Consider the following 25,881-nt stretch of genomic DNA (forward strand, 5'->3'; position numbering starts at 1 on the left):
CTCCTTTAAGAAAAAAGACAGCTAGGGCAAAGCCCCAGGAAAGTGGGCGTGGCTTACGAGACACACCCTCTCGCTTTTAACTGCTGGCTTGCCGGAGCTGCCTGCTGGAAGGCGGTAAGCCGGATCAGAGGCTGGGAGTGACGCTCCAGGTAAGAGCGCGTCGCCGGTATAAAAGACTGGGATTACTGCTCCGGTTTGGGGCGGTGGGGAGGAAAAGGGAATGATAAGAAAGCAGAGGTCAGGAAATGCCCTGGGCTTGGTAAAAGAAAGCCGCTTTCCTAAAATCTTGCCAGATAACGGGATTCTTGGGCTCGTTGGAAGGGGGACGTGGGGTGTAGTGGATTATAGTAGTAACAAGGTGGGATCGCTCCAAGGTGATTACGGATTGGGGAGCGGCACAACCCGAAGGATCCCTTCGCCTGGGGCAGCGCGGACTAGTGGATCGCAACCGAACAAAAGGCAGCCCGTGGCGGAAGGGAGTGGAGCTTTAGCAGCGAGTTCCAGCGGGTAACTGAGAAATCGTGGTTTTTCCTGGGAAAGGCGTAGCTCTGCAGGAATCCCTGGGCTTTGGCGGCGTCCCCCTCGGAGAGGTGAGGTCCAGGTGGGGTGAGGTGGGCTGGGGCATCTAAATACGTGGGATGATGAACTGGGAGCCACCGGAGTGAGCAATGCAAATGCCAGGCGATGAATCAAATCAATCCAAAAGGAATGACAGAAGGCTTGTACAATAAAGGCGAAACAAAGGGTGGAGGGCGTAAAACTGCAGGGGCGCCAGAGCCTTTCCTTCCCCGCCCCTCTCTTGGGCTCGTTCGCGACCAGCCCTCCCTTTCCTTGGACCTTCGAAAGGTGTGATAGCTCGAATCGCCTTTCTTCTGCATGATCTTGGCCCTGCTGGGTAAGGACGATGGGAGCTGTAGTCCCTCTAGGCTCGAGGTCGTTGGGTTAAGAAGCAAGGACGAAGGTATTTGGGAATATCTTGCTCCTGGTGCAAAGCCTCTGCTCCCCCCCCCCAGAACTTGAACATTGTACTATATTGGGGTGTTATTTCCAGCGGCATTGGGTAGGGGGCAGGACTGAGGAAGCGCTGGAAAAATTAAGCTGGGGGGAAAATGGATTAGGGCTCAGAGTAATTTGTTTTATTAGAGGGTGGGGAAGTATATTTCTGCATTTAGAGACTAGAAACTCAGGGCAGCTCAGCCGCTGGGCTTATGTGACTATTGGGGTGCAGAATTGCGGATTTTCCAGTGAACTTTAGTAACAATATGGTACCCTTGAGCTGCCAGATAAAGTCTGCCCTCTTTGGGCTGAGGTCTATATTCCCAGCCGCACCTTTAAAGATCACATGGTAGGAAGGCATGTTTGAAGCATGTTCCTGATCTCTAGGGCAGTGGGAGGGGGCAGGGCACCACAGATCTCCTGCTTGTTACATAAATTGGGTTCTTTTATTGATTCATTTTCCATGTGATTCATTCCCCCCCCCCTTCTTGCATATAAGGAATTGATTTTCTCCCCCTGCTCTGTTTTACAGTTGCTGCTGCCTGTTAGGTCACTGTCACATGAAAATTGGATTAGCCATGTTAGGCATACTGGTCTTGCTTTGTAGCTTCTATTTTTGCCCTAGCCTGGCCTACCTCACCGGGTTGTTGTGGAAAAAAGTGGAAGGAAGCAGCACTGTGTAACTCACCTTGAGCTCCTGAAAGGAGGGTGAAATATAAGTTTGATATATAAATAAATAAATATAAGACTCTTGCTGGATTGTTATCTTGCTGGATTGTTACGGAAGTCCATAGATAGAGTTGGTCACAGTGGCAACAATTTCTCAGTGGAATCTGTATTTGAAGAGCTACTTTTCTTGTATAGGAAGGTTCTATTTAATTACAGCTGGTCCTCAGCTTATGGCCACAATTGAGCACAAAATTTCTGTTGCTATGTTTTGCTCCATTTTATGACCTTTCTTGCCACAGTTAAGTGACTCTATTAAGTTAGTCACCTGGTTGTTAAGTGAATCTGGCTTCCTCTTTGACTTTGCTTGTCAGAAGGTTGCAAAAGGGGATCACATGGCCCCAGGACACTGCAACTGTCATAAATACATGCCAGTTGCCAAGCGTCTGAATTTTGATCATGTGACCATGGAATGTTGCAAAGTCATAAGTGTGGAACTGATCATAAGTCACTTTTTAGTGCGGTTGTAATTTCAGTCTGTACATTGAGGAAGACCTATATTCTAATAATCTGTGGTTTATAGGCAGTCCTCAGGTTACAACTATTAATTTAGTAACCGTTTAAAGTCACAGCAGCATTGAAAAAGGGACTTATGACTGGTCCTCACTGTTATGACCATTGCAGCATCCCCACAGTCATGTGATCAAAATTTGAACACTTGGCATGTACTTAACGATGGTTGCAGTGTCCTGGGATCACGTGATTGCTATTTGCAACTATTGCAGCTGGTTTCTAATGAGCAAAGCTCACGGAGATGGATTTGCTCAACCGTGTGATTCATTTAACAACTGCCGTGATTTGTTTAATATTTGGCATGACTCATTTAACAACCACCTGGCTTAGTAATGGACATTCTATATTTTTTAATAAAGTTTTATTAACTTTTTTTTTAACAGAATTCAATAGTAATCATTCAACAAAATATGTTGCCTGAGTATCTTATTCACTAATACAAATTACATTCCTAATCTCTAAATCTTTTCTCTAACTATGGATAAAATAGGTCCCAAGTTTGAAAATATTCTGTTTCTTCCTTTTCTTTAAACCTTAAAGTAAGTCTGTCCATTTCTGCATAGTCTAGTGTGGAATTATTTAATAATTATTTAATTATTTCTTCTTCTGGTGGTATTTCTTCGTTCTTCCAGTATTGTGCAAATATAATTTTTGCCGCTGCTATCACGTATAGAATCAAATATGTACTTTGCTTATCACGTTTTTCTGACATTAGACCTAGTTAAAAAAAATACAGTATCAGGTTTATAGTCTATGTGTTTCTCTAACATTTTTTTCTAACCAGGTGTGAATTTTTGTCCAATATCTCCTTGCTTTAACACATGTCCACTACATATGATAATAAGTACCTGGCTTATGCTTACATTTCCAATATTTCTCTGACATATTTTTAAACATTTTTGCTAATCTTGTTGGTGGCAAGTGCCATCTGTAAAACATTTTGTATAGGTTTTCTTGATAGGAGGCTCCTGTAAAGCAATGGACATTCTAGTGCCAATTGTGATTATAAGTCGAGGACTATCTGTGTATCTCAATGTCTAGCACATCCTGTGACGCCCTTTTGGCCAACACCTTAGCATGGTCCCCTTATGTTTTGGGTTGGAGTAATTGGGACTAAGTGAAACTGAGTTCTCAAGAGTAACGTGGTGAAACAGGCCATGTAGCTTGCTGCTCATAAAAGGCCATCTCAGGGCATGCTTTGTAAACTGCAGGGAGCATGGAGCTGAATTTCAATATACTGACTGCTCCACCAGATTCTCACCCTGGCTTACTACCAATGTCATAGGCAGAACGTTTCAGGAGAAAATCTTTAGCTAACCCAAATTCAGCCTTTAGCTTTTAATTAGAGATGCCAAACCACTTTCAGAAAAGTGCTGCTGTTTAGTACCCAGCAGGGAAAAAGAAACAAGACGTTAACCTTTGGCACAAACCAAGAGCAACAAAATTTGAAAACCTATTTATCCCTTTACTTGCCACCGCAAAGGGTTTCTCTAGTGTAGGACGGATAACATCTGCCCCCTTAAAAATAATGCTGGCTGGGATCTGGTGGAATATGTGTGGTTGCCTAGAACAATGGTTCTCAACCTTTTTAATGCCGCGACCCCCCAATCGGTCGTAAGTTGAGGACTACTCAACCGGTCGTAAGTTGAGGACTACTCAACTGGTGCAGCACCGTTTGCAGAATGGGACTTTTGGTGGGCTCAGCAGGGCAGAGACAGCCTGGACAATTCCTATTGGCTTTTGAAAGCCAATAGAATTATACTCTATTCAATAGAGTCTATTCTATTGGCTTTCAAAAGCCAATAGAATAAAAGGGAGTAGCACAGCTAAGGAAAAGGGGAAAAAAAATGGCGGACTGCGTTGTTTGGCGACCCCCATGAAATGGTCGTTCGACCCCAAATGGGGTCCCGACCCACAGGTTGAGAACCACTGGCCTAGAAGAAAAAGCTCCTCAGTTCTGTATTCTCAGTTCAGTCCAAAATGATCCCATCCCAGGACCTATTGGATGAAACTCTGCACCTGGCCTTGTGTGGTAATATTGCTGTTTTTTTGCACAATCACTTCAGTTTGTGAACCTCCAATACAATATCTGTGATCTCTTCTGTGTATACAGATGGGAACTAGATGGCCCATAACTTTCCTGCATATCTACAAGAGCAGATACAGGGAAGTCCTCGACTTATAATAGTTCTTTTAATGACTGTTCAAAGCTACAATGACCCTGAAAAAAGTGACGTATGACCATTTTTCACGCTTAAAACCATTGCAACATCCCCACGGTGATGTGATCAAAATACAGATGCTTGACAACTGACTCATATTTATGACTGACTCGTACGTATGACTGTTGCAGTGTCCTGGTGTGATGGGGTCCCCTTTTGCAACCTTCTGACAAGCAGAGTCAATGGGGAAGCCAGATTCATTTTAACAACCGTGTTATTAACTTAACAACTCCATTGATTCACTTAACAACTGTGGCAAGAAAGGTTGTAAAATGGGGCGAATTTACTTAGCAAATGCCTCACTTAGCAACATAAACGTTGGGCTCCGTTTGGATTCCTATTATCCCGTATTTGCAACTGCAGCTGATAAGCTCATTAAGACCGTGCACCCCAAAATGAGCTTAGGGTAATTCTGCATTATACATTTGGTGAATAGGAGATGGCTATTTTGGCAAATAAACCAAAACTATAGCCTGTCTTTTATAACCATTACTTTAGTGACCATCCAAAGTTACAATAGTACTGAAAAAAAGTGCCTTACAATTGGTCATTGCACTTACAACCATGAGAGCAGAGTTCCCCAACATTTCTGGCTTTGTCGACTGGTGGGGGGGGGGCAGGGAGAGGTCACGGTTCCATGAGAGCTGCCATCAAGTGTGCATAAAATGCAGTGTGCGCCTGCCGCTCACTTAAATGGAGTGTGCACCCGCTGCTCGTGTAACTGAGGACGTGCATGGCCCAGTTGCAAGCCCCTCACAGCCCCAAGTGGGCCACAGCCCACAGGTTGGGGACCCCTGCATTAGAGCATCCTCACAGTGACATGATCAAAATTCAAGCACTTGGCAACATGCAAGTATTCATGACATTGCGGCATCCTGGGGTCATATAATTGCCATTTGTGGCTGTCCCAGCAGGCTTCCAACAAGCAAAGTCAATAAGGAAGCCATATTTGCTTAATGACTATGTGATTCACTTAACAACTGCAGTGATTTGCTTAACAACCATCGGGGAAAAAGGTCTAAAATCAGGGCTAACTCATTTAATAACCGCTTTGCTTAGCCACAGAAATCCTGGTCCCAATTGTGATCATAAGTCGAGGACTACCTATACATTCAGCTTCTGCATCTGCAAAGACATTATAATTACAGGCTTTGCTTTTTTACTCAAAAGTAACATCTTTGTAAAATGTTGGTGAAGTGGTCCTGAATTTCCACCCACCAGACTCAGTTCCTTTTCCAAGAATGTAGGGCTCTCCTGTGGTCCACCAGGAGACCAAATTTGACACCATGATTTATGGACAAAGCTTTGAAACTTTTGTCTTACTGGCCTATGCCTGGTACTTCATTACCACAGACTTGTCCAACCTGGTACCAGCAGTCCTCAAACTTTCTGGCTCGGTGGCCCGGCAACGGAGGGGGGATCCCTACTCTAAACCTCAATATGTATCACCCAGGCTTGCTACAAGGGATTTGTAGGTCTGCAATCTGGAATGCTCCAGACTGGGAAAGCCTATTCAATTTTACTCTAATTCAGTGGTTCTCAACCTTTTTAATGCCGCGACCCCCAACCGGTCGTAAGTCGAGGACTACTCAACTGGTGCAGCACCGTTTGCAGAATGGGACTTTTGGCAGGCTCAGCAGGGCAGAAACAGCCTGGACAATTCCTATTGGCTTTTGAAAGCCAATAGAATTAGACTCTATTCAAGAGAGTCTATTCTATTGGCTTTCAAAAGCCAATAGAATAAAAGGGAGTAGCACAGCTAAGGAAAAGGGGGAAAAAAATGGCGGACTGCGTTGTTTGGCGACCCCCATGAAATGGTCGTTCGAGCCCAAATGGGGTCCCGACCCACAGGTTGAGAACCACTGCTCTAATTAAAGCGGGAGTGTCTAACATTGGCAACTTTAAGACCTATGGACTTCAACTCCCAGAATTCCCCAGCAGCCTTGGCTGGCTGGGGAATTCTGGAATTGAAGTCCATAGGTCTTAATACTTGCATCTCTGTGTAGGCAAACTTTCATATGACAGCAGAATCAAAACTCAGATTCTGACAAGTAGTAATATGCAGTGGAACAAATCCCATTGGTTTATGAAGAGAGAACCACAGGAGATTTTTAGTATACTGTTGAACAAAGATTTCATTTCTCCTTTGGGGTGGATCAGCTGTTTTTAACTGACGATAGGCAACCTGGAAGTGTCTGGATCTTTTGGCTTATATTTTCTTAGTACCTGACTGTTGGCTGGACAAAGATGATGGATCTCAAATTCCAGAACATCTGAAGGACACCAATTTGCCAGTGGCTAAAGGCATAAAAAAGTAGAAATAGCTTTCCAATTAAATAAACCATTAGTTATATGGTTGATCTCCTATAGTTAAATCAATATTCTATTTTTCTCACCCTTCCCCAAAGTTCCCATATTTTGCTTATTTTTAAATAGGTTTGCATATATCCAACAAGAGCTGCTTCTGCTCTTCACTTGAGAATCATTTCACATTTTTAATATGATAGGCTGCTACTGTCATGCGTGGATGAGACAACTCCTAATTCTTTCTTTAGTCTAATCAGAATAATACAGGATTCTAAGAAAATAGCTGATGCATTTAACCTGAATTGTATTTCTTGAACCCAAAATTACTTCCAGGAGGCTGAGTTAAGGACCATCACTGTATGTTGTATGAGACCATAGTCGAGGAGTGTGGGGCAACCTGAAGCTTAGTTAGGGTCTCTGAACCACAGTTCCCAGCATCCCTTGCTGCACAGGTGATGCTCACTATGATTTGAACTGGTGCTTTGCCAATCTCTGTATGCTTTATTGATGGCTTTTTAAAAAGACTGTTGAGATTGTGTGACAAGGTACTCTCACAGAAAGAGGGTTTTCTTGCTCACTAAATAGGTATCATCCTAACTGAGAGCCAGTTTGGTTTAGTGCAGAGATGGGCAACATGGCAACTTTATGACCTGTGGACTTCTTGAGCAACAATGCTAAGGTGAGACTTGAACTCATGGTCTCGCTCTTTCTAGCTTGGTACCTTAATCACTACACCACGGATGGACCTGTGGACTTCAACTTCCAGAATTCTTGAGCTAGCCATGCTGACTCAGGAATTCTTGGAGTTGAAGTCCACAGGCCATGAAGGCGCCATAGTTGCCCACCCCTGGTCTAGTGATTAAGTCACCAGGCTAGAAAGTGCGAGACCATGAGTTCAAGTCTCACCTTAGCTTCATTGCACCTCACAGGGTTATTGTTATGGGGAAAATAGGAGGAGAAAGGTGTATTGGATTTGTTCATTTGCCTTGAGTTATTTGTAAAAATAATAAAGGTGGGATATTAATAAATCAAAATCAAATTCAAGGCATGGGCAATCCTGACATTTTTCCCTAAAGAGAAATAGTTTTAATTTGTTTTTCTTACTAATCTTTCCAAGATCTTCTATCCTCCTTCAGTTTTTCTCTCTTCCCCTTTGAGCAGGTGGGGCATTTCAAAATAACCAACTGGGGTTTCAACTTTTTATTCTCTGCAGAGATATTTGAGGCCCAAGGCCTTCTCGTTAAGAAAGTTGATGTTAAAAACAGAACACTTGCCCTACCGCAATGCTGTTTCTTTTAAAATGAAAGGAAACTCAAGCTAGGCAGAGCTTGAAGGTGCCATAGAAACTGTCCCAAGGCAATATATTCCATTAGGCTAACCATAGTTTTTTTTATCATAGGTTTGCCTTTTCCAAACTGCATGATGGTATCCATTTTTATAGGGCTAATAAAACAGGAAAAAAGTTACAATTTAGACATGCAATAAAATAGAAAGGATTGAGATCAAGTATGCCAGTTCAGATGACCGGCTTGCAAGAGCTTCTTAAATGAAACCAAGTTGAGCATGCAGAAATGAAGACCCTCCTCAACATTCTTCTCTGGGGGGAAAAAATGCTGTAACTCAGGGGTCTCCAACCTTGGTAACTTTAAGACTTGTGGATGTCAACTCCCAGAATTCCTCAGCCAGCAAAGCTTAAAGTTGCCACGACTGAGGACCCCTGCTATAACTAAATGAAGACCAAGAAAAGGTGCTGAGATGGGGGAGGGATGTGGTGGAAGGGGGCTACAGAGACCCATAGCTGTCTCTTGCTCACCCTTTGATCTCTTTACCCATTTCTTGTTTTGTCCATTCTGAAATATAAGCTTTGAATCTGATGTTCACAAAGAGAGATAAAAAGTCCTCAACTCTGAGATTTATGGCTATTTGCACTAACCTCTTTCACCCCTGTGTTCCACACACCAACCCAGATCTGTCTTCTCATTTTTTTTTAAAAGAAAAACATTAACTGATCTTCAGAGCAATCACTCTTTCCCTCTTGAACCATTCATCCTAGTCTTTTCCTTGCCTTAATTTCACCCTGTTTCTATCTCCAACAGTACATCAATCCATTGAAATGCAGGAACAGTGGGCCTGCCATGTTTCTCAACCCTGATTTGACCTAATTGCTCAATTTAAAAAAAAAAAAAAAACGTACAGGGATATCCTGAAATCCAGGCTGATTCAAGAATCTTTTTCCTCAGTCCTCTTGTGTTAGTCTTTTATAACAAAGGAATCATTTATCTGTGGGTCTCTTCACCCATTCTCCAAAGGAGAAAATGAGCTTCTTAGTCAGAGGCAAAATACCAATGGCAGAAAATTTTGTATCAGGATTTTATTTCTATTCTGGTCAGTTCAAGGATTACTTCAGGTAAGGAGGAAAGGTGTCTTCAAACATGTGCAGAGTACACTATATTATATAGTAACTGCTGTTGCCATAAATCATGTATATGTTTGTTTGGTTTCTTAGTCTATCTTTCTATTAAAAGTAAAAATTCAGACATATTCAGATATTGTAAGAAAGCTATAGTAAAAAAGCAATCTATTAAACAACTCTGAAAAGGAGCTGGCATGTTAGAAGGAAATGGTCTGGTTTTCTTGCTGTTGTAGATCTGTATTTATGAAGAGTTTCACATAGAAAGTTTATTACTGATAGCTGTTTCCCTCTTTTTTTCCTTCTCTGATTACTCACCATTATTGTGTTCTTTAAAATGCACATGAGATGCTAAAAAAGCATGAATTATGTTTTATACTGATCAACAGGCTGTGTCTGCTTGGCAAAACTGGTTTTAAACCAGGATATGTTTTAAATGCTGATCTATACAACATCTCATGTACTGTAATTAATATGTTTATTGCATTCTATTGGAATGATGCTTTAAATGTTGCTCTTTGTCTTTGTGATTTATGTATAAATATGTGCACATGTACATGCATTTTTCTTTTTTTAAAAGCCAGACTTGAGTCTTCTGTTACTTTAACACTTCAGAAAATATTCTTAAATTAAGAAATATTTGAAATATAAAGTTTTTATAGAAGGGGGCTTGTCAAAATTGCTGCTATTGCCACCACACCAAAGAACTGAAATTATCTGGGAAAGATGTAGATGTAGCACAATGCAATTTTTTGTGCAGTCATATCTTCAGAACCAATACTAAGGGCTAGAAAGTTAAGGAGGGGGACACAGAGTAGAGATGAGTTGTGTGTTTTGTATGTTTCAGTTGTAGAGGACTAGGGAACTTGACTCTGTCTGTAAGGGTATGTCCCCTCAGCCAGTCACTTCTTAAATTTCCGACTGTGTTAGTGGTTCTAGATTGCTGATCTCCTTCAAGGTTGTAACTCTACAGATAATCCTTGACATACAGCCATTTGTTTAGCAACTATTCAAGGTTACACCATTTTAAAAAAATTACAACTGGTCCTCATGCACAACAGCTGGTCACATCATCCCCATGGTCACCTGATCAAAATTTGGGTGTTCGACAACTGGCATGTATTTACGATAGTTGAAGCATCCTGGGGTCACATGATCGCCATTTGCAACTTCTCCAGTCAGTGGAGGAAGCCAGGTTCACTTAACCTTAACAGCCACATGATTCTCTTAACAACTGCAATGATTCGCTTAACAACCATGCAGAAAGGTTGTAAAATTGGGTGTGATTCACTTAACAACTGCTTTTATTTAGAACGGAAATTCTGCTCCCAAGTAAGTCAACGACTGCCCATACTTCAAAGTAAGGCAGTTCTAACACTCTCTCCATGGGGCTGATCTTTTTTTCTTCCCACATAACTGGAAAAGTGAAGGTGAAGGTGTGAGGCTAGCTCAGCCATCCTTGTCTAACTAGTCTCTCTTTGTGTGTGTATGTGTGTCACACATGCCAGTGCGCCAGTTCACTTGCCACTTCACTTTTGAAATCTAACATTTAGAGATGCTCCTTTCAGATCCCTGCATTGTCTGCTACTCGTCCTTTGCCTGCTCTTAGTTGGGTTTCCGAATATGCCAACCAAACTCCAGAATTCAAGAATGTGCTGAACTTTATACAAAATTGGAGATTGTTTTTTTCCCTCTCTAATGTGTGGGTTTGTGTTTAAATTTACTGCCCAGGGATAATATTTGTTTTGGCTTCTAGCTCCCAGTTTTTCTCTGACATATCCTCTGTGGCGCAGTTTGGATTTTGGTTGGTTTTTCTGACATCTGCGTTATTTTCTTTCTTCTTCAGGTATAAATAAATAACCTTCTGGGCCACCACCCAAGAGGGGTGGAGTGCAAGCTGGTGAAGAAGAAGGAAAAGAAAGAAGAGAGCAGGAGAGGTGGACAAATGAAAGGGAAAAAAAGGAAATTTTCCGGGGATTTCTGAGAACTTGAAGCAAACTTCCCGGACGTCGCTGGACAAAAGTGGAACAGGATCCAACTCCGAACGCTGAGAGGATATTGAGTGGTTGTTTTTTTTTTCTTTTCCTTTTTTTTTTTGTGGGTTGCTTTGGCACTGCCCTTTGGCGGAGGCAGCGGATTGGGGTGACTACAAAAGCAGGAAGAGAGTCGGGACGTTCCTGTGAGTCACTTGAGCTGTGGGAAAAAGGCAGTTGCAGCGCTCTTTTTTTTAGCAAAGGTGAGTTTGCTAGACTTAATACCGCTCCCCCCCCCCTTATCTTTCGGTGTCTAAGAGCTGGGACTGGGCAGTCGGAGAAAGACATGTGTTGAATCATCTGACGTTTCTCCTGGCTGCAGGGAACTGGGGTTGTGGTGGGGCGAGGAAGGGAGGGGAGGAGGGGAGGGGTGGCGGTGGCTGCTGCAACTGTAGCTTTTGCTGTAGTAAAAGAAGCCAGCCCAGGAACTGGGGCGCATTAGTCCCCTTCTATGGAGTGAGATTTAATACGGCTAGCTGATGGGCTGGAAACTAAGGTGCCACTTCTATAGCAGAGGATTGTAGGGTCAAAATGAGATACAGGATTCCGGAGAGCAGGGGAAAAAAAAAAAGCAAAGTATGCCTCTCATTTCACCTGGGGAACAGCTAACCTAGCCAGGTGGCCAGCAGAAGCATTGGGAAAGGAGGGTCTCTTTGGATAGCCCTCTTCTCTAAAGGGGGGGGGCAGAGCAGGGGGTGAGCTGACCTTTAATCTTGCACAAAGATTAAAAGGAAACTTGGAGGTGTGTTAGCACAAAGTCTTGTCTGTGTATTGGTGTATGTCTGGAGGGGAAGGAATAAGTGAGTGATCATAAATCAAACTGCAGCCAGGTTGAAAGCAAGATGCAGAGAGGGGGGTGCAGTTAGGCCAAATAACAACCCCCCCTTCCCCAGCCACAGATCTCTCCCTGGGCTTCTTGGGATATTTCTCCTGGCATCTCAAAACTTCCAATGCAACCACCTTCCAGCTCCCTCTTACCCACTGTTTTGAGGTTCTCCTCTTGCAAAACCTAGTTCTTGGAGGACTCCTGCTACAAAATGTCCCCTTTTTCCTTCTAGATCCTTTGTTCTGGGGTTCCCTAGATTTTTCTCCTGGTCCATCAACCCTTCCCTTGAAATGCCAATTCTATTTTTTTTTGCCCAATAGCCCATTAGATCTCCTTTTTTCTATAGGACCCCTAACTCATTCTCCACCTCCTACTTGCTAGTTCTAGTCCTTTTCTAGATAAATCCAGAATATGGGCCCCCTTCTCCACACAGATGTAGTTTCTCCGCTCCACCAGAGCTAGACAAGTCCACCAGATCCCACCCCTGTCCAATGCCCAATTGTTTCCTTAATCCCAGCTGTACACAAGCATTTCTAAAGGGTTTGTGTCAATTTGTTTTTTGAAGGAAATTCCGTCATTGTCCTCTGGGGCTAGTAACCATATCTGTCATCCGCAGACAGAGAGGGGAAGGATGGAAGGAAAAGGAATAGATATATTTTCCCAAGAGACTTTTTAGAATTAGCCTGCTTGGGACCACGCCAAGATCATGTCAGATCCAGTAGTTCTGATTTTCAGCTGTTCCCCTTCTTACATTTTTGCATGCCCTCCTGATGTATTTTTGTGGTAAACAACCAACGTGCCATTCCTGAAGGCTGGGATTCTGCTGAAAAGTATTTTTTTAAAAAAAACAAAACAAAACAAACCACACCAAATGAAAGTGTCTCGTCCATAAGCTGCACAAACCATCTCTGCAGGCAGCCCTCAAGTTGGGAGCTTCAAGCAAAAAGGCTTGATGGAAAATAGACTTATTTGATAAAAGCTTATTTGATCAGGTGTGTAGCTTAGGACAGGATTTGACAGCTTGAAAATATGTGGACTTCAACTCCCAGAATTCCCCAGCCACCTAGCATAATTCCCCAGCCAGATTGTCCTTAGCCAGAAACACTGGTTTAAGGGTCTGTGGAGATTCTCAGTCATCCAGGTCATGGTTGTCCCAAAGGTGCTTTTTCAAGAGGCCATTGGACTATCTTGTTTTTCCCTGAAGACCTTTCGCTTCTCATCCAAGAAGCTTCTTCAGAACTGAACTGAAGAAGCTTTTTGGATGAGAAGCGAAAGGTCTTCAGGGAAAAACTAAGAAAGTCCAGCTGCCTCTTGAAAAAGCACCTTTGGCACTGATTTAAGGACGATCCATTTTTCTATTGGCCGATGTGTGAGTTACGCTTCCCACCAACACATGCATATGGCTTTCTCAGGATACTTCCTTCACCCCACCCCGTTGTCCCAGTGCTAGAGCATTTCCCATAACAGTCAATGAATTCATTTTCATTTTTAAAAAGTAAGAAGCCTTCCTTATCCCTCGGGATATTTTGGTTTAAACTTCATCTGAGAAAAGAGACACACCTGCCTCCTCCTCTCCCTTTGCTCCTTCCATTCTTAAGCTTCAGCAGGCTTAAGCTCATTGTAAGTGGGCACTTATGCCACTTTGTGGCCAATTATCTCCTAAAAGAATAGTTAAGGACTCCGGCTTTAAGAGGATTGCATTTAAGAGCCTGCTTCCGAATATAAGTCCTCATGGAATAAGTTGTCCCTGTACCGCAAGTTTCAGCAGAAATCAAGCAAGCTTGGATCTCTTCCTTGGCTTGCCTAGGATGCTACTTGACAGTTCTGTTAGAGTCCTCCACTTATGACCAGGATTGGGACCAGAATTTCCATTGCTAAGCAAGGTCGTTGTAGGGCGAGGCGCACCTTTTATGCCCCTTTTTTGCCATGACTGTTAAGCGAATTATAGTCCTTCTTAAGTGAATCACGTCATTAAGCGAATATTCACTTTGCTCATCGGAAGCCAGGTTGGGAAGGTTACAAATGACCATCACATGATCCCAGGATTCTGCAACCATTGTAAATGCCTGCCAGTTGCCGAACACCCAAATTTTGATCATGTGACGGCAACGGTTGTAAACACGAGGACTGATCATCGGACGTTTTTTTCAGTGCCGTTGTGATTTCAAACAGTTGCTAAAAAAATGGTTGTAAGTAAAGGACTGCCTGTAATGCTGGATTATTCCATTGTGGAAGAACTCTAATAAGTTCCCATGGTTGGGCTACTGTAATGTGCTCTTGGTGGGGCTGCCCTTGAAATGGATCTGGAAGCTTCAGCGGTTGCAAAATGTTTCAGCTGTTACAGGCTGCTACAGGTCGTCCTCGACTTATAATGGTTCATTCAGTGACCGTTTAAAGTTATAACAGAACTGAAAAAAATCGACTTATGACCATTTTTTGCTCTTATGACTGAAAAAAATCGACTTATGACCATTTTTTGCTCTTATGGCCACATGATCAAAATCTAGACGCTTGGCAACTGGTTCATATGTAGGACGGTTGCAGTGTCCCGGGATCACCTGATCCACCTTTTGTGACCTTCAGACGAGCAAAGTCAAGGGCAAAGCTGGATTCACTTAATGCCTGTCAGTAATTTAACAAGTGCAATTATTCACTTAACATCTGTGGCAAGAAATGTTGTTAAATGGGGCAAAACTCACTTAACAAATGTTTCACTTAGCAACAGAAATTTTGGGCTCAGATGTGGTCATGCAGAGGACCGCAGCTTTTTTGTCTTTCTGGAACACACATTGCTGTTCTGTTCTGTTCTGTGAGCTGCATTGGTTTCTAGATTGTTTCTGGGTCCAATTCAAGGGGACGGTTTTGACCTTTAAAACCCTACATGGTAGGGGACCAGATTGTCTGAGGGACTGCCTTTCCCCAAGTACATCTGCCCATCCCACCAGACCCAGGAGAGAGGACATGGATCCCATCGGCTAGAACAGAGGTCCCCCCCCCCAACCTTTTGGGCACTAGGGACGGATTCCGTGGAGAGAGGTTTTTCCAAGGACCGGAGGAGGTGTGGTTTTGTGTGCTGCCTGCATCCCACAGGTGGAGCTTTGATTGTGTGGACCAGTTGCTGGCAAGCTGTGGCCAGGTACTGGTCCAGGGACCCTGGGTTGGGGACCCTTGGGCTAGAGAGCAGTATTTGGTGGGTCCTAAGCAGCGGGCCTTTTCTCTGGGGGCGCCTTCTTTATGGAATATCCTTTTCCCTGAAAGTGAGGTTGGCCTCATCCCTTTTGTCTTTCCTTAGGGCAGGGGTAGGCAACGTTGGCTTTTTTATGACTTGTGGACTTCAGTTCCCAGAATTCCTGAGCCAGCATGGCTCAGCTTAGAAACCTCTCTTTCCCCTCAGCATGGCTGGCTCAAGGAATTCTGGGAGTTGAAGTCCACGAGTCATAAAAGAGCCAAGGTTGCCTACCCCTGCCCCAAGGCAACAAAACCTGGTTGTGCCATCAGGCCTGGGGATTCCAGAGGACTGGGAAAATGAATATTGTCCATGAAACCAGAGTCTTGTTTCAAGGACTTCACAGAGATGATGGATGGCAGAAAGAAAGAGTAGCACAGCCTGAATCAAGGAAGAGGGGAGGATGGTGCTTCTTGTGGAAAGGTTGATGAGGTCTTTTCATTTAGGCCATGAAATGCTAGCTGGGGAATTCTGGGAACTGAAGTCCACACATCTTGCCAAGGCTGAGAAACATTGATTTGGGCCAGGCTGTCAAACTCAATTTCACTGAGGGCCGCATCAGCATTGCAGTTGCCCTGGGGGGGCCGGGTTGGTGTGACCAGGATGGGTGCAGCCTACTGGGTGGGCATGGATGGAGTGGGTTTGGCCTACTGGGTGGGTGTGGCCAGCTCTACATCGTTCGTGTCAAGGGTGCCTGTGGGGCCCTGGGCAGAAGTGGGACAGATCTGAGGGTCTCTGGCAGAAGGGGGTGGAACCGGAGCAAGTGCCAAGGCATGGTCCACCGGGGCAAGTGCCAAGATGGCCACCACAACATTGTACATTGGCTCCCGGCTGGCCTGGACCAGGGCCAAGGCAGCGGAGGCCATTCCCTCACTGTTTCCAGGATGGCTTCGCGGGCCACATGAAACCACTTTGCGGACCGCATCCGGCCCCTGGGCTTTGTGTTTGACATGTCTGATTTAGGCAGTGACACAGGTTCTTCAGCCTGTGCATCCGGCCCCTGGGCTTTGTGTTTGACATGCCTGATTTAGGCAGTGACACAGGTTCTTCAGCCTGTGCACCCTTTGGGTTTAGTTCCAAAAAGTTCTTTAAAGCAGTTGCACCTTTTATGCAACTGCCCTCTGTAGCTGCATTGCAATCTTGAGCAAAAATGTTAGTGCTTTTGGATAGGTGAGATGTTTGTGTGTCCCTGCATGTTTTAAAGTAACTTTATGGAACTAAATCTGGAGAACTGGCTTTATTTCTACCAAACTGCTAGTAGCACCCACTAACAGGTAGTTCTGTTTGGTAGAATAGTCAGAAGCGTTGTTGGGCTGATGTAATGCCAACTCCCCCCTTTTACGTGTTTCATGGAGTTGCTTATGCGTGTGAAAGGGGAAAAGGTTGTGGGGTAATGCTGAATTCTGCCGTGGTCATTTTGGATCTCATGGACACCTAGAGCATGCTCCTAAAGAGATTCCCCCATGAGGAAATGACATCCTTGAAAGGGGAGGGCCCTCTCACTAGTTCTGAACAACACTGTTGGGCTATTTTTCCTTGTGTGCTTCTAATATTTTCCAGTAAAAAAGGAATACAATAAAAAAGGAATTATGACCGCAACTGAGCCCAAAATTTCTGTGGTTAAGTGAGACATTTGTTAAGTGAGTTTTGACTCATTTTGCGACCCTCCTTGCTACAGTTGTTAAGTAAATCACTGCATAGTAACATGGTTGTTAAGTGAATCAAGCTGATTGCATGACCCCAGGACAGTTGTAACCGTTATAGATATGAACTGCTTGCCAAGAGTCTGAATTTTGATTCCGCGACCGTGGGGATGCTGCAAAGATTGTAAGTGTGAAAAACAGTCATAAGTGACTTTTTTTTTAGTGCTGTTGTAACTTCGAACGGTCACTAAATGAACTGTTGTAAATCAAGGAATACTTGTAATGTCCTTTGTTCCTCTTCCCTTCTCAACCACAAAGGAAATGGCCCCTGTCCATCCATCCATCCATCTTCTGCCAATTTCTGAAATTGGTATCTTTATCAAAGGGTTTCATAATCATGTGGGAGATCTTTTTCCTGGCTTCCAAGGAAAGGGAACAGTGCAGCAAAGGAGACAAGCAAAGGAATTCAGGACTCCTGAGGGTTCCCCCCCCCCACTCCTGATACCTACGCTGGGTTTATTTACCACCCACAGCTGAATCAACTCTTACACGCCTGTGTTTTCCACGCCTGTCAGCAGTTTCTGATCTCAGAAGGGAAGAAGAAGCCTTGTTTGACTCTCCCCTCCTCTGCCTCCCTCCTCTACACTTGCCCAGACAATGTCTCCCTTCCACCCCCAGTGCAGCTCCATTGTTCCCATTCAACATGAATCATCTCTATTAGATCATCACACCTCTGACAAGAACATTGCAATGTAGGGCAGGTACAAGGAGAGGCAAGAAACGCCAGCGTCTGTAGGCTTGGTCCACCTGGTATGTGTGTGTGGGGAGGGGGGGCAGCGATGCCATCAGGGCAATACTTGGGGGCAAACATCCAAAACTTTGAAGGAAGGAGATCTTCCTTGCAACCTGACTTTCTGTATTTGAGTCAAGGGAAGGAAAACTCTCTCCCACTTGAACAGCCACTTCCTACCATCCCTCAAATTCCATACCAAAGTGTCCTATATTTCTGATTTGATTACCAAGAGTGTTCACCGCATTGTATTGAAAAGAACTCCCCGTTTCTTAGATAATGCATCCATTTCAGTTACCCATGGATAGATCTAATTTGGATTCATACAACAAGCTACCCATTGCAGTTTAGTGTGCTGAGTGTACCTATTTGGGTTTCCTAACCATGGGTTAATGCAGGGGTAGGCAATCTTGGCTCTTTTCTGACTCGTGGACTTCAACTCCCAGAATTCCTGAGCAGCTGGCTCAGGAATTCTGGGAGTTGAAGTCCACGAGTCAGAAAAGAGACAAGGTTGCCTACCCTTGGGTTAATGTGTTGAAACTGGGCAGTTGTGGGTTGTTTAATAAATCACAATTAAGTAAATAATGTCTTAGTGTCTTGTGTAAATTCAAGCATAGATCCTATAGAAGATCTGTGACATCTTGAATATATTATATTCTGCTATGAAGGCAGCTAATTTCTGCTCCTGTCGCAGAAGTAACCAAAGATATTTAGTTTGGTCTTTTCCTCTCGGTTGTCCTTAAAATCTTCTTCTGTCCTCTATCCTTGAGTTTTCCAGAGCAGCCTAAGTGTTCCTCAATCAAAGAACTGGTTGGACAAGTTATAAGGGGGGTGGCCAGTAGGTGAAAAATATCCTAAGTTGGGTCAGGAGGGAGAAATACTCCTACAACTCTTTTATTTATCCCAGGCTCTGCCTGCCACAAAATCTAAACTCTTTGCCCCCTCAGACTGAGAGGAAGGTAAGGCCAGATCAGCTCCTCTAAAACGCTTGCATCAACCTTGTAAGTTTTAGCAGGATTTATGTGAATTTGGTAGAATGAGCAAAAATCAAGAGAGAGCCTTGATGTAAGGAATTTTTTTTCTTTTCTCTATCTCAGAGGAGCTAAAACATGATAGCTTCATGGTCACCATAATCAGCACCTTGGAAGAAAATAAATCCAGACAGGGTAACTGTCTTCCGAGATTATTATTCTTTCATATCATTGGTTCCTGAGCTAAATCTCTTAGAAGAAAGCCACAACAGTTTCTTAGCTGCCTTCAAGTTGAACAAATTTATTACGGCAGAAGATTTCATGATGAGTCATGTGCCCAAAGTGTTAGCTGAGATTAACTGAGAATTGGCTAGAAAGGAAGGAGGACAGTAAGTAAGTGTGAGGTCAAGGAAACTGCAAAATTTGGGAAGACAAGGACTGCTACAGTGGAGGGCTATCGCAAATTGACATTCGCACTAAAGACAAACATCCTGCCATTGGTAAAGTAATTAATATATGGTGTGATTAAAAATGGATTAAGTTCAGTTAGGGCAAAAATGACAGGCTTAATTCAATAGGAGTTGATTGGGAGCTGCCCAGAATTGGTTTTAAGGTAGGCGGCTATATAAATGTTTTAAACAAATAAACAAACAAGTAAATAACTCATGCTTTGGTTTCATGCTTCGGCTATATAAATGTTTCTAAATAAATAAATAGCTTGTGCTTTGGTTTCGTGCTTCGGGCTCCTAACTTGCATGTGCAATCTTTTATTTATCCTCAGCATAGCACTTTGTTCTAGTGGGTCTCACAAAAGGTGAGACCTAGGCCGTGCAAGGGTGTCAGTGGGGGATTTTGTGGCAGATTTTGTGATTCTAATCTGGGTTTTTAGGAAAGCAATTTAACTTGGATGCCGTGCTGGTTCCAAGTCTAATGTTATGTCTCTCTTTTCAGATGCCCATCCTCAAGCAGTCCCCTGTTTCTCATTCCAAAAAGAGGCCTCGTCTGGATCGAGCCATGATTAGTGCCCCTTTGGGGGACTTTCGACATACGATGCACATTGGCCGTGGGGGTGATGCTTTTGGAGATACATCATTCCTCAGCAACCATGGGGGCACCAAGACCAATGGGTTGCCTCACGATGTAGCAGTGTCTCCTGGGTCTCTTGGTTCTCCTGGAGATGTTTCTGGTTGCTTTGAACTGCTCTCCCCTCCTGGGAGTGGGAATGGAGTAGTCCAGAGTCCAGCAACATCAACCCCTGATGGCAGCTTTGTGGTACTGCAGAGCCCAGAGAAGGCTGATTGGAAGCCCCCTAATGGAGAAGGTTGGGACCTGCAACAGAACTTCTCCCTGGAGAGTCCCACACTGGACCACGCTGAATCCCTTCTCTCTTTCCAGCTGGACTTGGGGCCTTCCATCTTGGAGGATGTGCTGGGAGTGATGGATAAAGACTGGGATAATATTAAAGGGCAGGATCAGGATGTACTGAGGGATGAGAGCTCAAGCCCACTGGGATGTTCCCAGCAGGAGGATGAAAAAGAAGAGGACGAAGAAGAGGAGGAGGAGGAGGAGGAAGAAGAAGAAGAGGAGGAGGAGGGACAGGGCTATAGTTTTGAAGATGAACAAGATGAAGAGATTGGGTTATAGGAGGAGGAACATCTTGGCTTTGCTCTTTCTTTTCCCCACCCTAAGATTTCTGCCAGCCCGCTCTTGCAGAGTTTTCCAGCCTCTGCTACAGTAGTCAGTAGCTGGCAGCCCTTTGGCCAAATATGGCCAGCAAATGACTATTCACTAATCCACCCATTTATCCCTTCCTCTTCCCGTAGAGAAGCCTTTTACCTTCAGATTTTTTATTGTGGGGTTCACACAGGAAAGCTGCCATCAGGGGCTGATGTCAGAATCCTATGGCACATTCCATGATGCTACTTCTGAAAAATAAGTTCCAGAAAGTGCTTAATAATAATCCTTGTTCTTTCCCCACTTCTTGTATCCCTTCCAAGGCCTGGGACAGTGCAACTTCTTTGTACTGGAAAAATACGTCTTGGCTTCAGCTCATCTCTCTATCTGGAATCAAAGTGACATACCACTGAGCCTGTTACGAAACTCTATCCATCATCTGCTCTTATGTTTATCATTTTTTACTTAACTGTCTTAAATTCCAGCTCTCTAACCCACTGTTGGCTTCCCTCTATGAACCTGGAATATGTTTTGAGGAAAGGTCACCTAAGAGAACAGACTGAGAGAATATGAGGACACAGTCTTAACCTAGAGGCACATGGTTGAAAGTACAGAGTTAAGAGAGAATAATATGATTTTGGAGGCTCTGTCTAATAATCTCCAAGTATGTAGCCAGTCTCTTCTACCAACGTAGAGGCTATTGGGACATTCAAAGGTATGAAGCCTCCTTCTGCCCACTAGCCTCTTCTCAAGGGAAGGACACAACCTAGCTCAATAGCCTCCATTTCAGAATTCATTCAGTTTTTTTCTCTTAAACCTGTGGATCTGTATATCCAAGCAGTATCATGTATCCAAGCAGCTGTGGGTTGTCTTCTTAAGAGATGATCTTGTGTTAAGACAAGGACATGATTAGAGGGAAGACAGAAGAGCTTCACCACATTTTCTCGAAGTCAATGAAAAGGAATTGGCAGGAAGAATGAAGAAAAAACGTTCAGTTCCTTGAGTGGACTGCAATTAGCCACATACCTAGCTGCCTCTGACAAGGGACAGAATTTTTTGCCAGTGGCCCACCTCAGTGTTTTTTGTTGTTTTTTTGCACCCTGTATAAAAGAAGCATCTGTTTTTGTCAACCCAGTCATGTACAAAAAAGGACAACGTTTTCAACCGAAATAGTAGCTGGAACAATTCTGTGTTATTTTTCTCTCTCTTTTGGCTAGTCACTTTTAAAATGGATTTATTTATGAAGGACAAAACTTGGAGTGCTTGTGTGGAAAAAAAGTATGCATCATTTTTTTTTCTCCATTAAAGCTGTGATGGGGTTGGGTGGTAAGGCAGGGTTGCATCTGTAGATAGCATCTCTATCCAATGTGAACTGGATAACTTTTTAAACCAGGTGCTTTTAAGTTAATACAATTCAGTGGGGTGGAAGCGGCAATAACTGGACAGGGATTTATACTGGCCAACATATTTTTGAACAACACTTTTATAATCCCAGATCATCAAATTAATAGCTTGTCCGTTTGCCCATCAGTTATTTCTTTTACATTCTTTTTAAAAGTAATATTTGGTTACAGCTATCTTGGCTTCCCTAAATTGCCCTGTGGGAACATTGTCAACTCATTTTTGGAAGTTAATGGTAAACAGTTGGGAACAAATCTGCCTGCCTCTGTACATATGCAGAAGTGGTGGTACAGCTGTGCTAAGAATACTTATATAGAAATAATGCCTTCCCCTTACTGTAACCCTTGGTTACAGTACAGTATCCATCCTCCTGTTCCTACTCTAGATCTGACTATCAGCTCCTTAGGGCATTGTTTCTCAATTTTGGCAACTTTGAGATGTGTGGACTTGATCCCCCAGAATTCCCCAGCCAACATCTTAAAAGTAGCCAAGATTGAGAAAAGCTGTCTTAGAGATTGCTTACAGATGGATCTAGTCTATATGTTCCTTGATTCCACCGTATTTCTACTTTTGTGTTCTTACTCCTGATTTATTTATCGTAATGGAAAAGGTATATAGAACTGTAATGTATAGGGCCTTACCTGAAGTATTTATCTGCTACAAAAAAGAAAAGTTGTTTTTATTGCCAGAGTGAGTGTGTTACCACTTCCTGTCTCTGTGCTTAAATGGGACAAGATTTAAATATGTCAGAATTAAAGTAGAATAAAGGTGCTCAGTATATTACAACTGACATTGCTACAAGATAAGGTAGTGATCTCAACCTTAGCATCTTTAAGATGAGTGGCCTTCAGCTCCCAGAATTCCCCAGCCAACATGGGAATTGAAATCCACTTCTTGGACTTGATGCCCACTGATTTTAAGGTTGCTAAGGTTGCTAAGATAAGGTATGTATAACCTGTGGCTCCCAGAAATTCTGGAGGTAGCCAGAAGTTGATACTGGGTTGTAATTTTTAATATAAGAAAGAAGGAAGCAATACTTAATTTCACAGAGAGCATTCGTGCAAGCTTGTGTTTTGTTTAAAATTCAATATTTTTATCTGGCTTTGATAGCACATACCAATTAAAAAGTCAGATGCATCCTTCTGATCATAAAGAGCTAAATATCTTTGCAGTAGTTCTTAGTTACTTACCCTCTAACAGTCTATGGAGATTCTCAGTCATCCAGGTCATGGTTGTCCCAAAGGTGCTTTTTCAGGAGACAACTGGACTTCCTTTGTTTTTCCTAGAAGACATTTCAATTCTCATTCAGGAAGCTTCATCAGTTCTGGGAAGCAAAGTCTTCAAGAAAGAACAAAGGAAGTCCAATGGCCTCTTGAAAAAGCACCTTTGGGATTAAACCTCTAGTATAGCACCAGATATGTTTTATTAATCTCTGCTTTTTTGTAAGTGAGACAGGCGAGTGTGAATGGGGGAGTGGGAAAGATTGTTTAAGTTGTGACCATGTTTTTGTGCCACGTATGCTTCTTAAGAAAGCTTTCTTGGCGATGGTGGGAAACATGCTTTGTAGTTTTGTTTTGCTGGATCCCATGTCCCAGCAAGCAGTTTCAAGACTGGAAGTGAATATAATGGTAGTGGTGTTTCTTAGCTGAAGTTTGGGCAAGGGGGTATCAGAGAAGCTTAAGGAAATGGAGGTTCTCTATCATTTGGAATTCTCCATGTGAGGTATAAGAAGAGTTTTAATGTTTGAGGACTGATTGATTGGGTTTTCCAAGAAGTAACGTTCAGACAGTTTCAACAGAAGAGCAACTCAGTCCCATAATTAATGTTGGTCAATCCTCAGATGTATTATGGGTGGAGATATCTTCCAACTGCAGACAACTACAAACAGGAGCGAAGAGTGTTTCATCAGATAATTACAATATACTACTAGTTATTGCTCCAAATAGTGCATCAGTTCTCATTTATGGCAGGAGACTGCTCTGGAATTCTGGTTTTCAACAACAGATTCCTTGAAAGTAACGAGAGTGTGATGCTATTTATGAAGAAGACAAATAAAAATATTGGGATGACCAAGAGGTGAAAGGAGGGGGGAAGAAGTAAAGATAATGGGTGTGTCTATTGCAAAGTTACAGTTTCACTGTTTTATTCTTCTTTAGTGGGTGATGCTACCCACCTAACATAAGCTACAGTTCCTAAAGCAGTATATCTGCATTGTGAAAATACTCCGAAAGAGGAGTAGGTTTCTAATTTATATAAAAAGAAATAAAAACGCGTCCCATGTATCAGGTTGGGGTTAAAAGTGGGTTCTTGAGTGGTAAAGATTACAGCATTCAAAACTCTCAGTCTTGTGAGCATGACAGATGTTGTAGTCCAAGCTATCTAGATCAGGGGTCCCCAATCTTGGCAACTGTAAGACCTGTGGATTTCAACTCCCAGAATTCCCCAGCCAGCATGGCTGGCTATAGAATTCTGGGAATTGAAGTCCACAGATCTTAAAGTTGCCAAGGTTGGGGACCCCTGATCTAAAGGGCTCTGCCCCAATGTACGTATATTGTAACCCCAATTTGCCCCTTTACTTATCTCCACGTTAAAATAGGGAAACCTGGACATCCCCCCCCCTTGGTAAGTGTGTTTTATCTCTGTGATATGATTTTAAAGCTGTTCCATTAATGAGGTTTGGTTACTGACTACAAATGAGATTGGGGCTGGTCTCTGATCTCCAGTTTCCTTTGGGAGAATAAAACCACCCTTTGCTATTCTCTACTACTACGTGGATGCATTTCCAAACCTCGTCCTCCCCATCCAAGATTTAATTCCTGAAACCTACTTCTTAGATCCCCACAGATTCTTAGATTGTTTTTATTTTTTCAATAATCCTTGCGACTGATGTAGCAAGATGGCTCTGTATACATTACATTTATCATTTTGTAATAGCTCATTTTATGGGATTGCTATGTAAGAGAGTGTCTATACAGCCTCCCTCTTGATGTGTTTAACTATCAACCTACTACTAGAATATTTGTACAGTGACCAAAAAGTGTTTGATATTTCTTGTAATTAAAATCAAATTAGTTTCGGATGCTTTTCTTTTGCATATGATACCTATTCCTACCAGTCTCTCTGCTACCACTGACTGGTTTGTGGAAGGAGTTCTAGATCTGCTCAAGGGTGGAGTTTCTGGCATGGAAGAAGAACTACAGGTAGTCCTCAACTTACGACTATAGCAATAGCCCTTAGATGTATACAGTATACTGCTTTATAGTGCTTTACAAACCTCTCTAAGTGGTTTACAGGGTCAGCCTATTGCCCCCAACAATCTGGGTCCCCATTTTACTGACCTAGGAAGGATGGAAGGTTGAATCAACCTTGAGCTGGTCAGGATCGAACTGCTTCCAGTGGACAGAGTTAGCCTGCTGTACCGCATTCTGACCACTGGGCCTCCATGACCACAATTGAGCCCCAATTTTTTCTTGCTAAGCAAGACAGTTATTAAGTGAGTTTTGGCCCATTTTATGATTTTTTTGCCACAGTTGTTAAGTGAATCACCGCAACTGTTAAGTTAGTAACACTTATTAAGTGATTCTGGCTTCCCCATTGACTTTGCTTGTGAGAAGGTTGCAAAAGGTGATCACATGACCCCGGGACACTGCAACCATCATAAATATGAGTCAATTGCCAAGTGTCCAAATTTTAATCACATGACCATGGGGTTGTTGCAATAGTTGTATGTGTGAAAAACAGTCACAAGTCACTTTTTTTCAGTGCCATTGCAACTTCAAACTCTCACTAAACACACTAAATTATTGTAAGCTGAGGACTACCTGTAAAGCAGTACTTTAAGTCAAGGTATATTAAACCCAAAACAAGCAAGATATTTTGAAATCTTGATCAGCATTCTACAGATCTTCTTGACTTTGGCTTCCTTTCCTTCTCTCTCTTGTATACATACCAGTAATCATTATATAGGTCGTCTTCAATTTACAACAGTTCATTTAGTGACCACTGAGAGTTACAACACTACTGAAAAAAGTGACTTACGATCATTTTTCACACTCACAACTATTGCAGCATCCCCATGGTCACGTGATCAAAACTTGGCAACTGACATTTGCAGTGTCCCAGGGTCATGTAATCGTCTGGCAA

At 43.0% G+C, this 25,881-nt stretch overlaps 1 protein-coding gene across 5 annotated transcripts; it reads left to right on the forward strand.

Annotated features, from left to right (window-relative positions):
* The first annotated feature begins 10 nt into the window (after nt 1–10).
* CDC42EP5 (CDC42 effector protein 5) lies at nt 11–24,817 on the forward strand. Of its 5 annotated transcripts, none has more exons than XM_039335144.1 (3): nt 11–149; nt 11,021–11,410; nt 19,615–24,817. In XM_039335144.1, exon 3 carries the CDS (start codon nt 19,615–19,617, stop codon nt 20,305–20,307), a length of 693 nt encoding a protein of 230 aa, XP_039191078.1. In that variant the 5' UTR covers nt 11–149; nt 11,021–11,410; the 3' UTR covers nt 20,308–24,817. The 5 variants fall into 5 exon arrangements, with proteins under 5 accessions (XP_039191078.1, XP_039191077.1, XP_039191080.1 ...); XM_039335143.1 differs by lacking the exon at nt 11–149 and adding an exon at nt 198–590; XM_039335146.1 differs by lacking the exon at nt 11–149 and adding an exon at nt 198–507.
* Nucleotides 24,818–25,881: the final 1,064 nt, after the last annotated feature.

Source organism: Crotalus tigris, unplaced genomic scaffold (genome assembly GCF_016545835.1).
Source record: "Crotalus tigris isolate CLP2741 ecotype Arizona unplaced genomic scaffold, ASM1654583v1 scf7180000017639.5415321, whole genome shotgun sequence".
NCBI lineage: Eukaryota > Metazoa > Chordata > Lepidosauria > Squamata > Viperidae > Crotalus > Crotalus tigris.

Excerpts from the sequence above, each read along its gene's own strand:
- CDC42EP5 (XM_039335144.1), top strand. The coding sequence starts at position 19,615 with ATGCCCATCCTCAAGCAGTCCCCTGTTTCTCATTCCAAAAAGAGGCCT.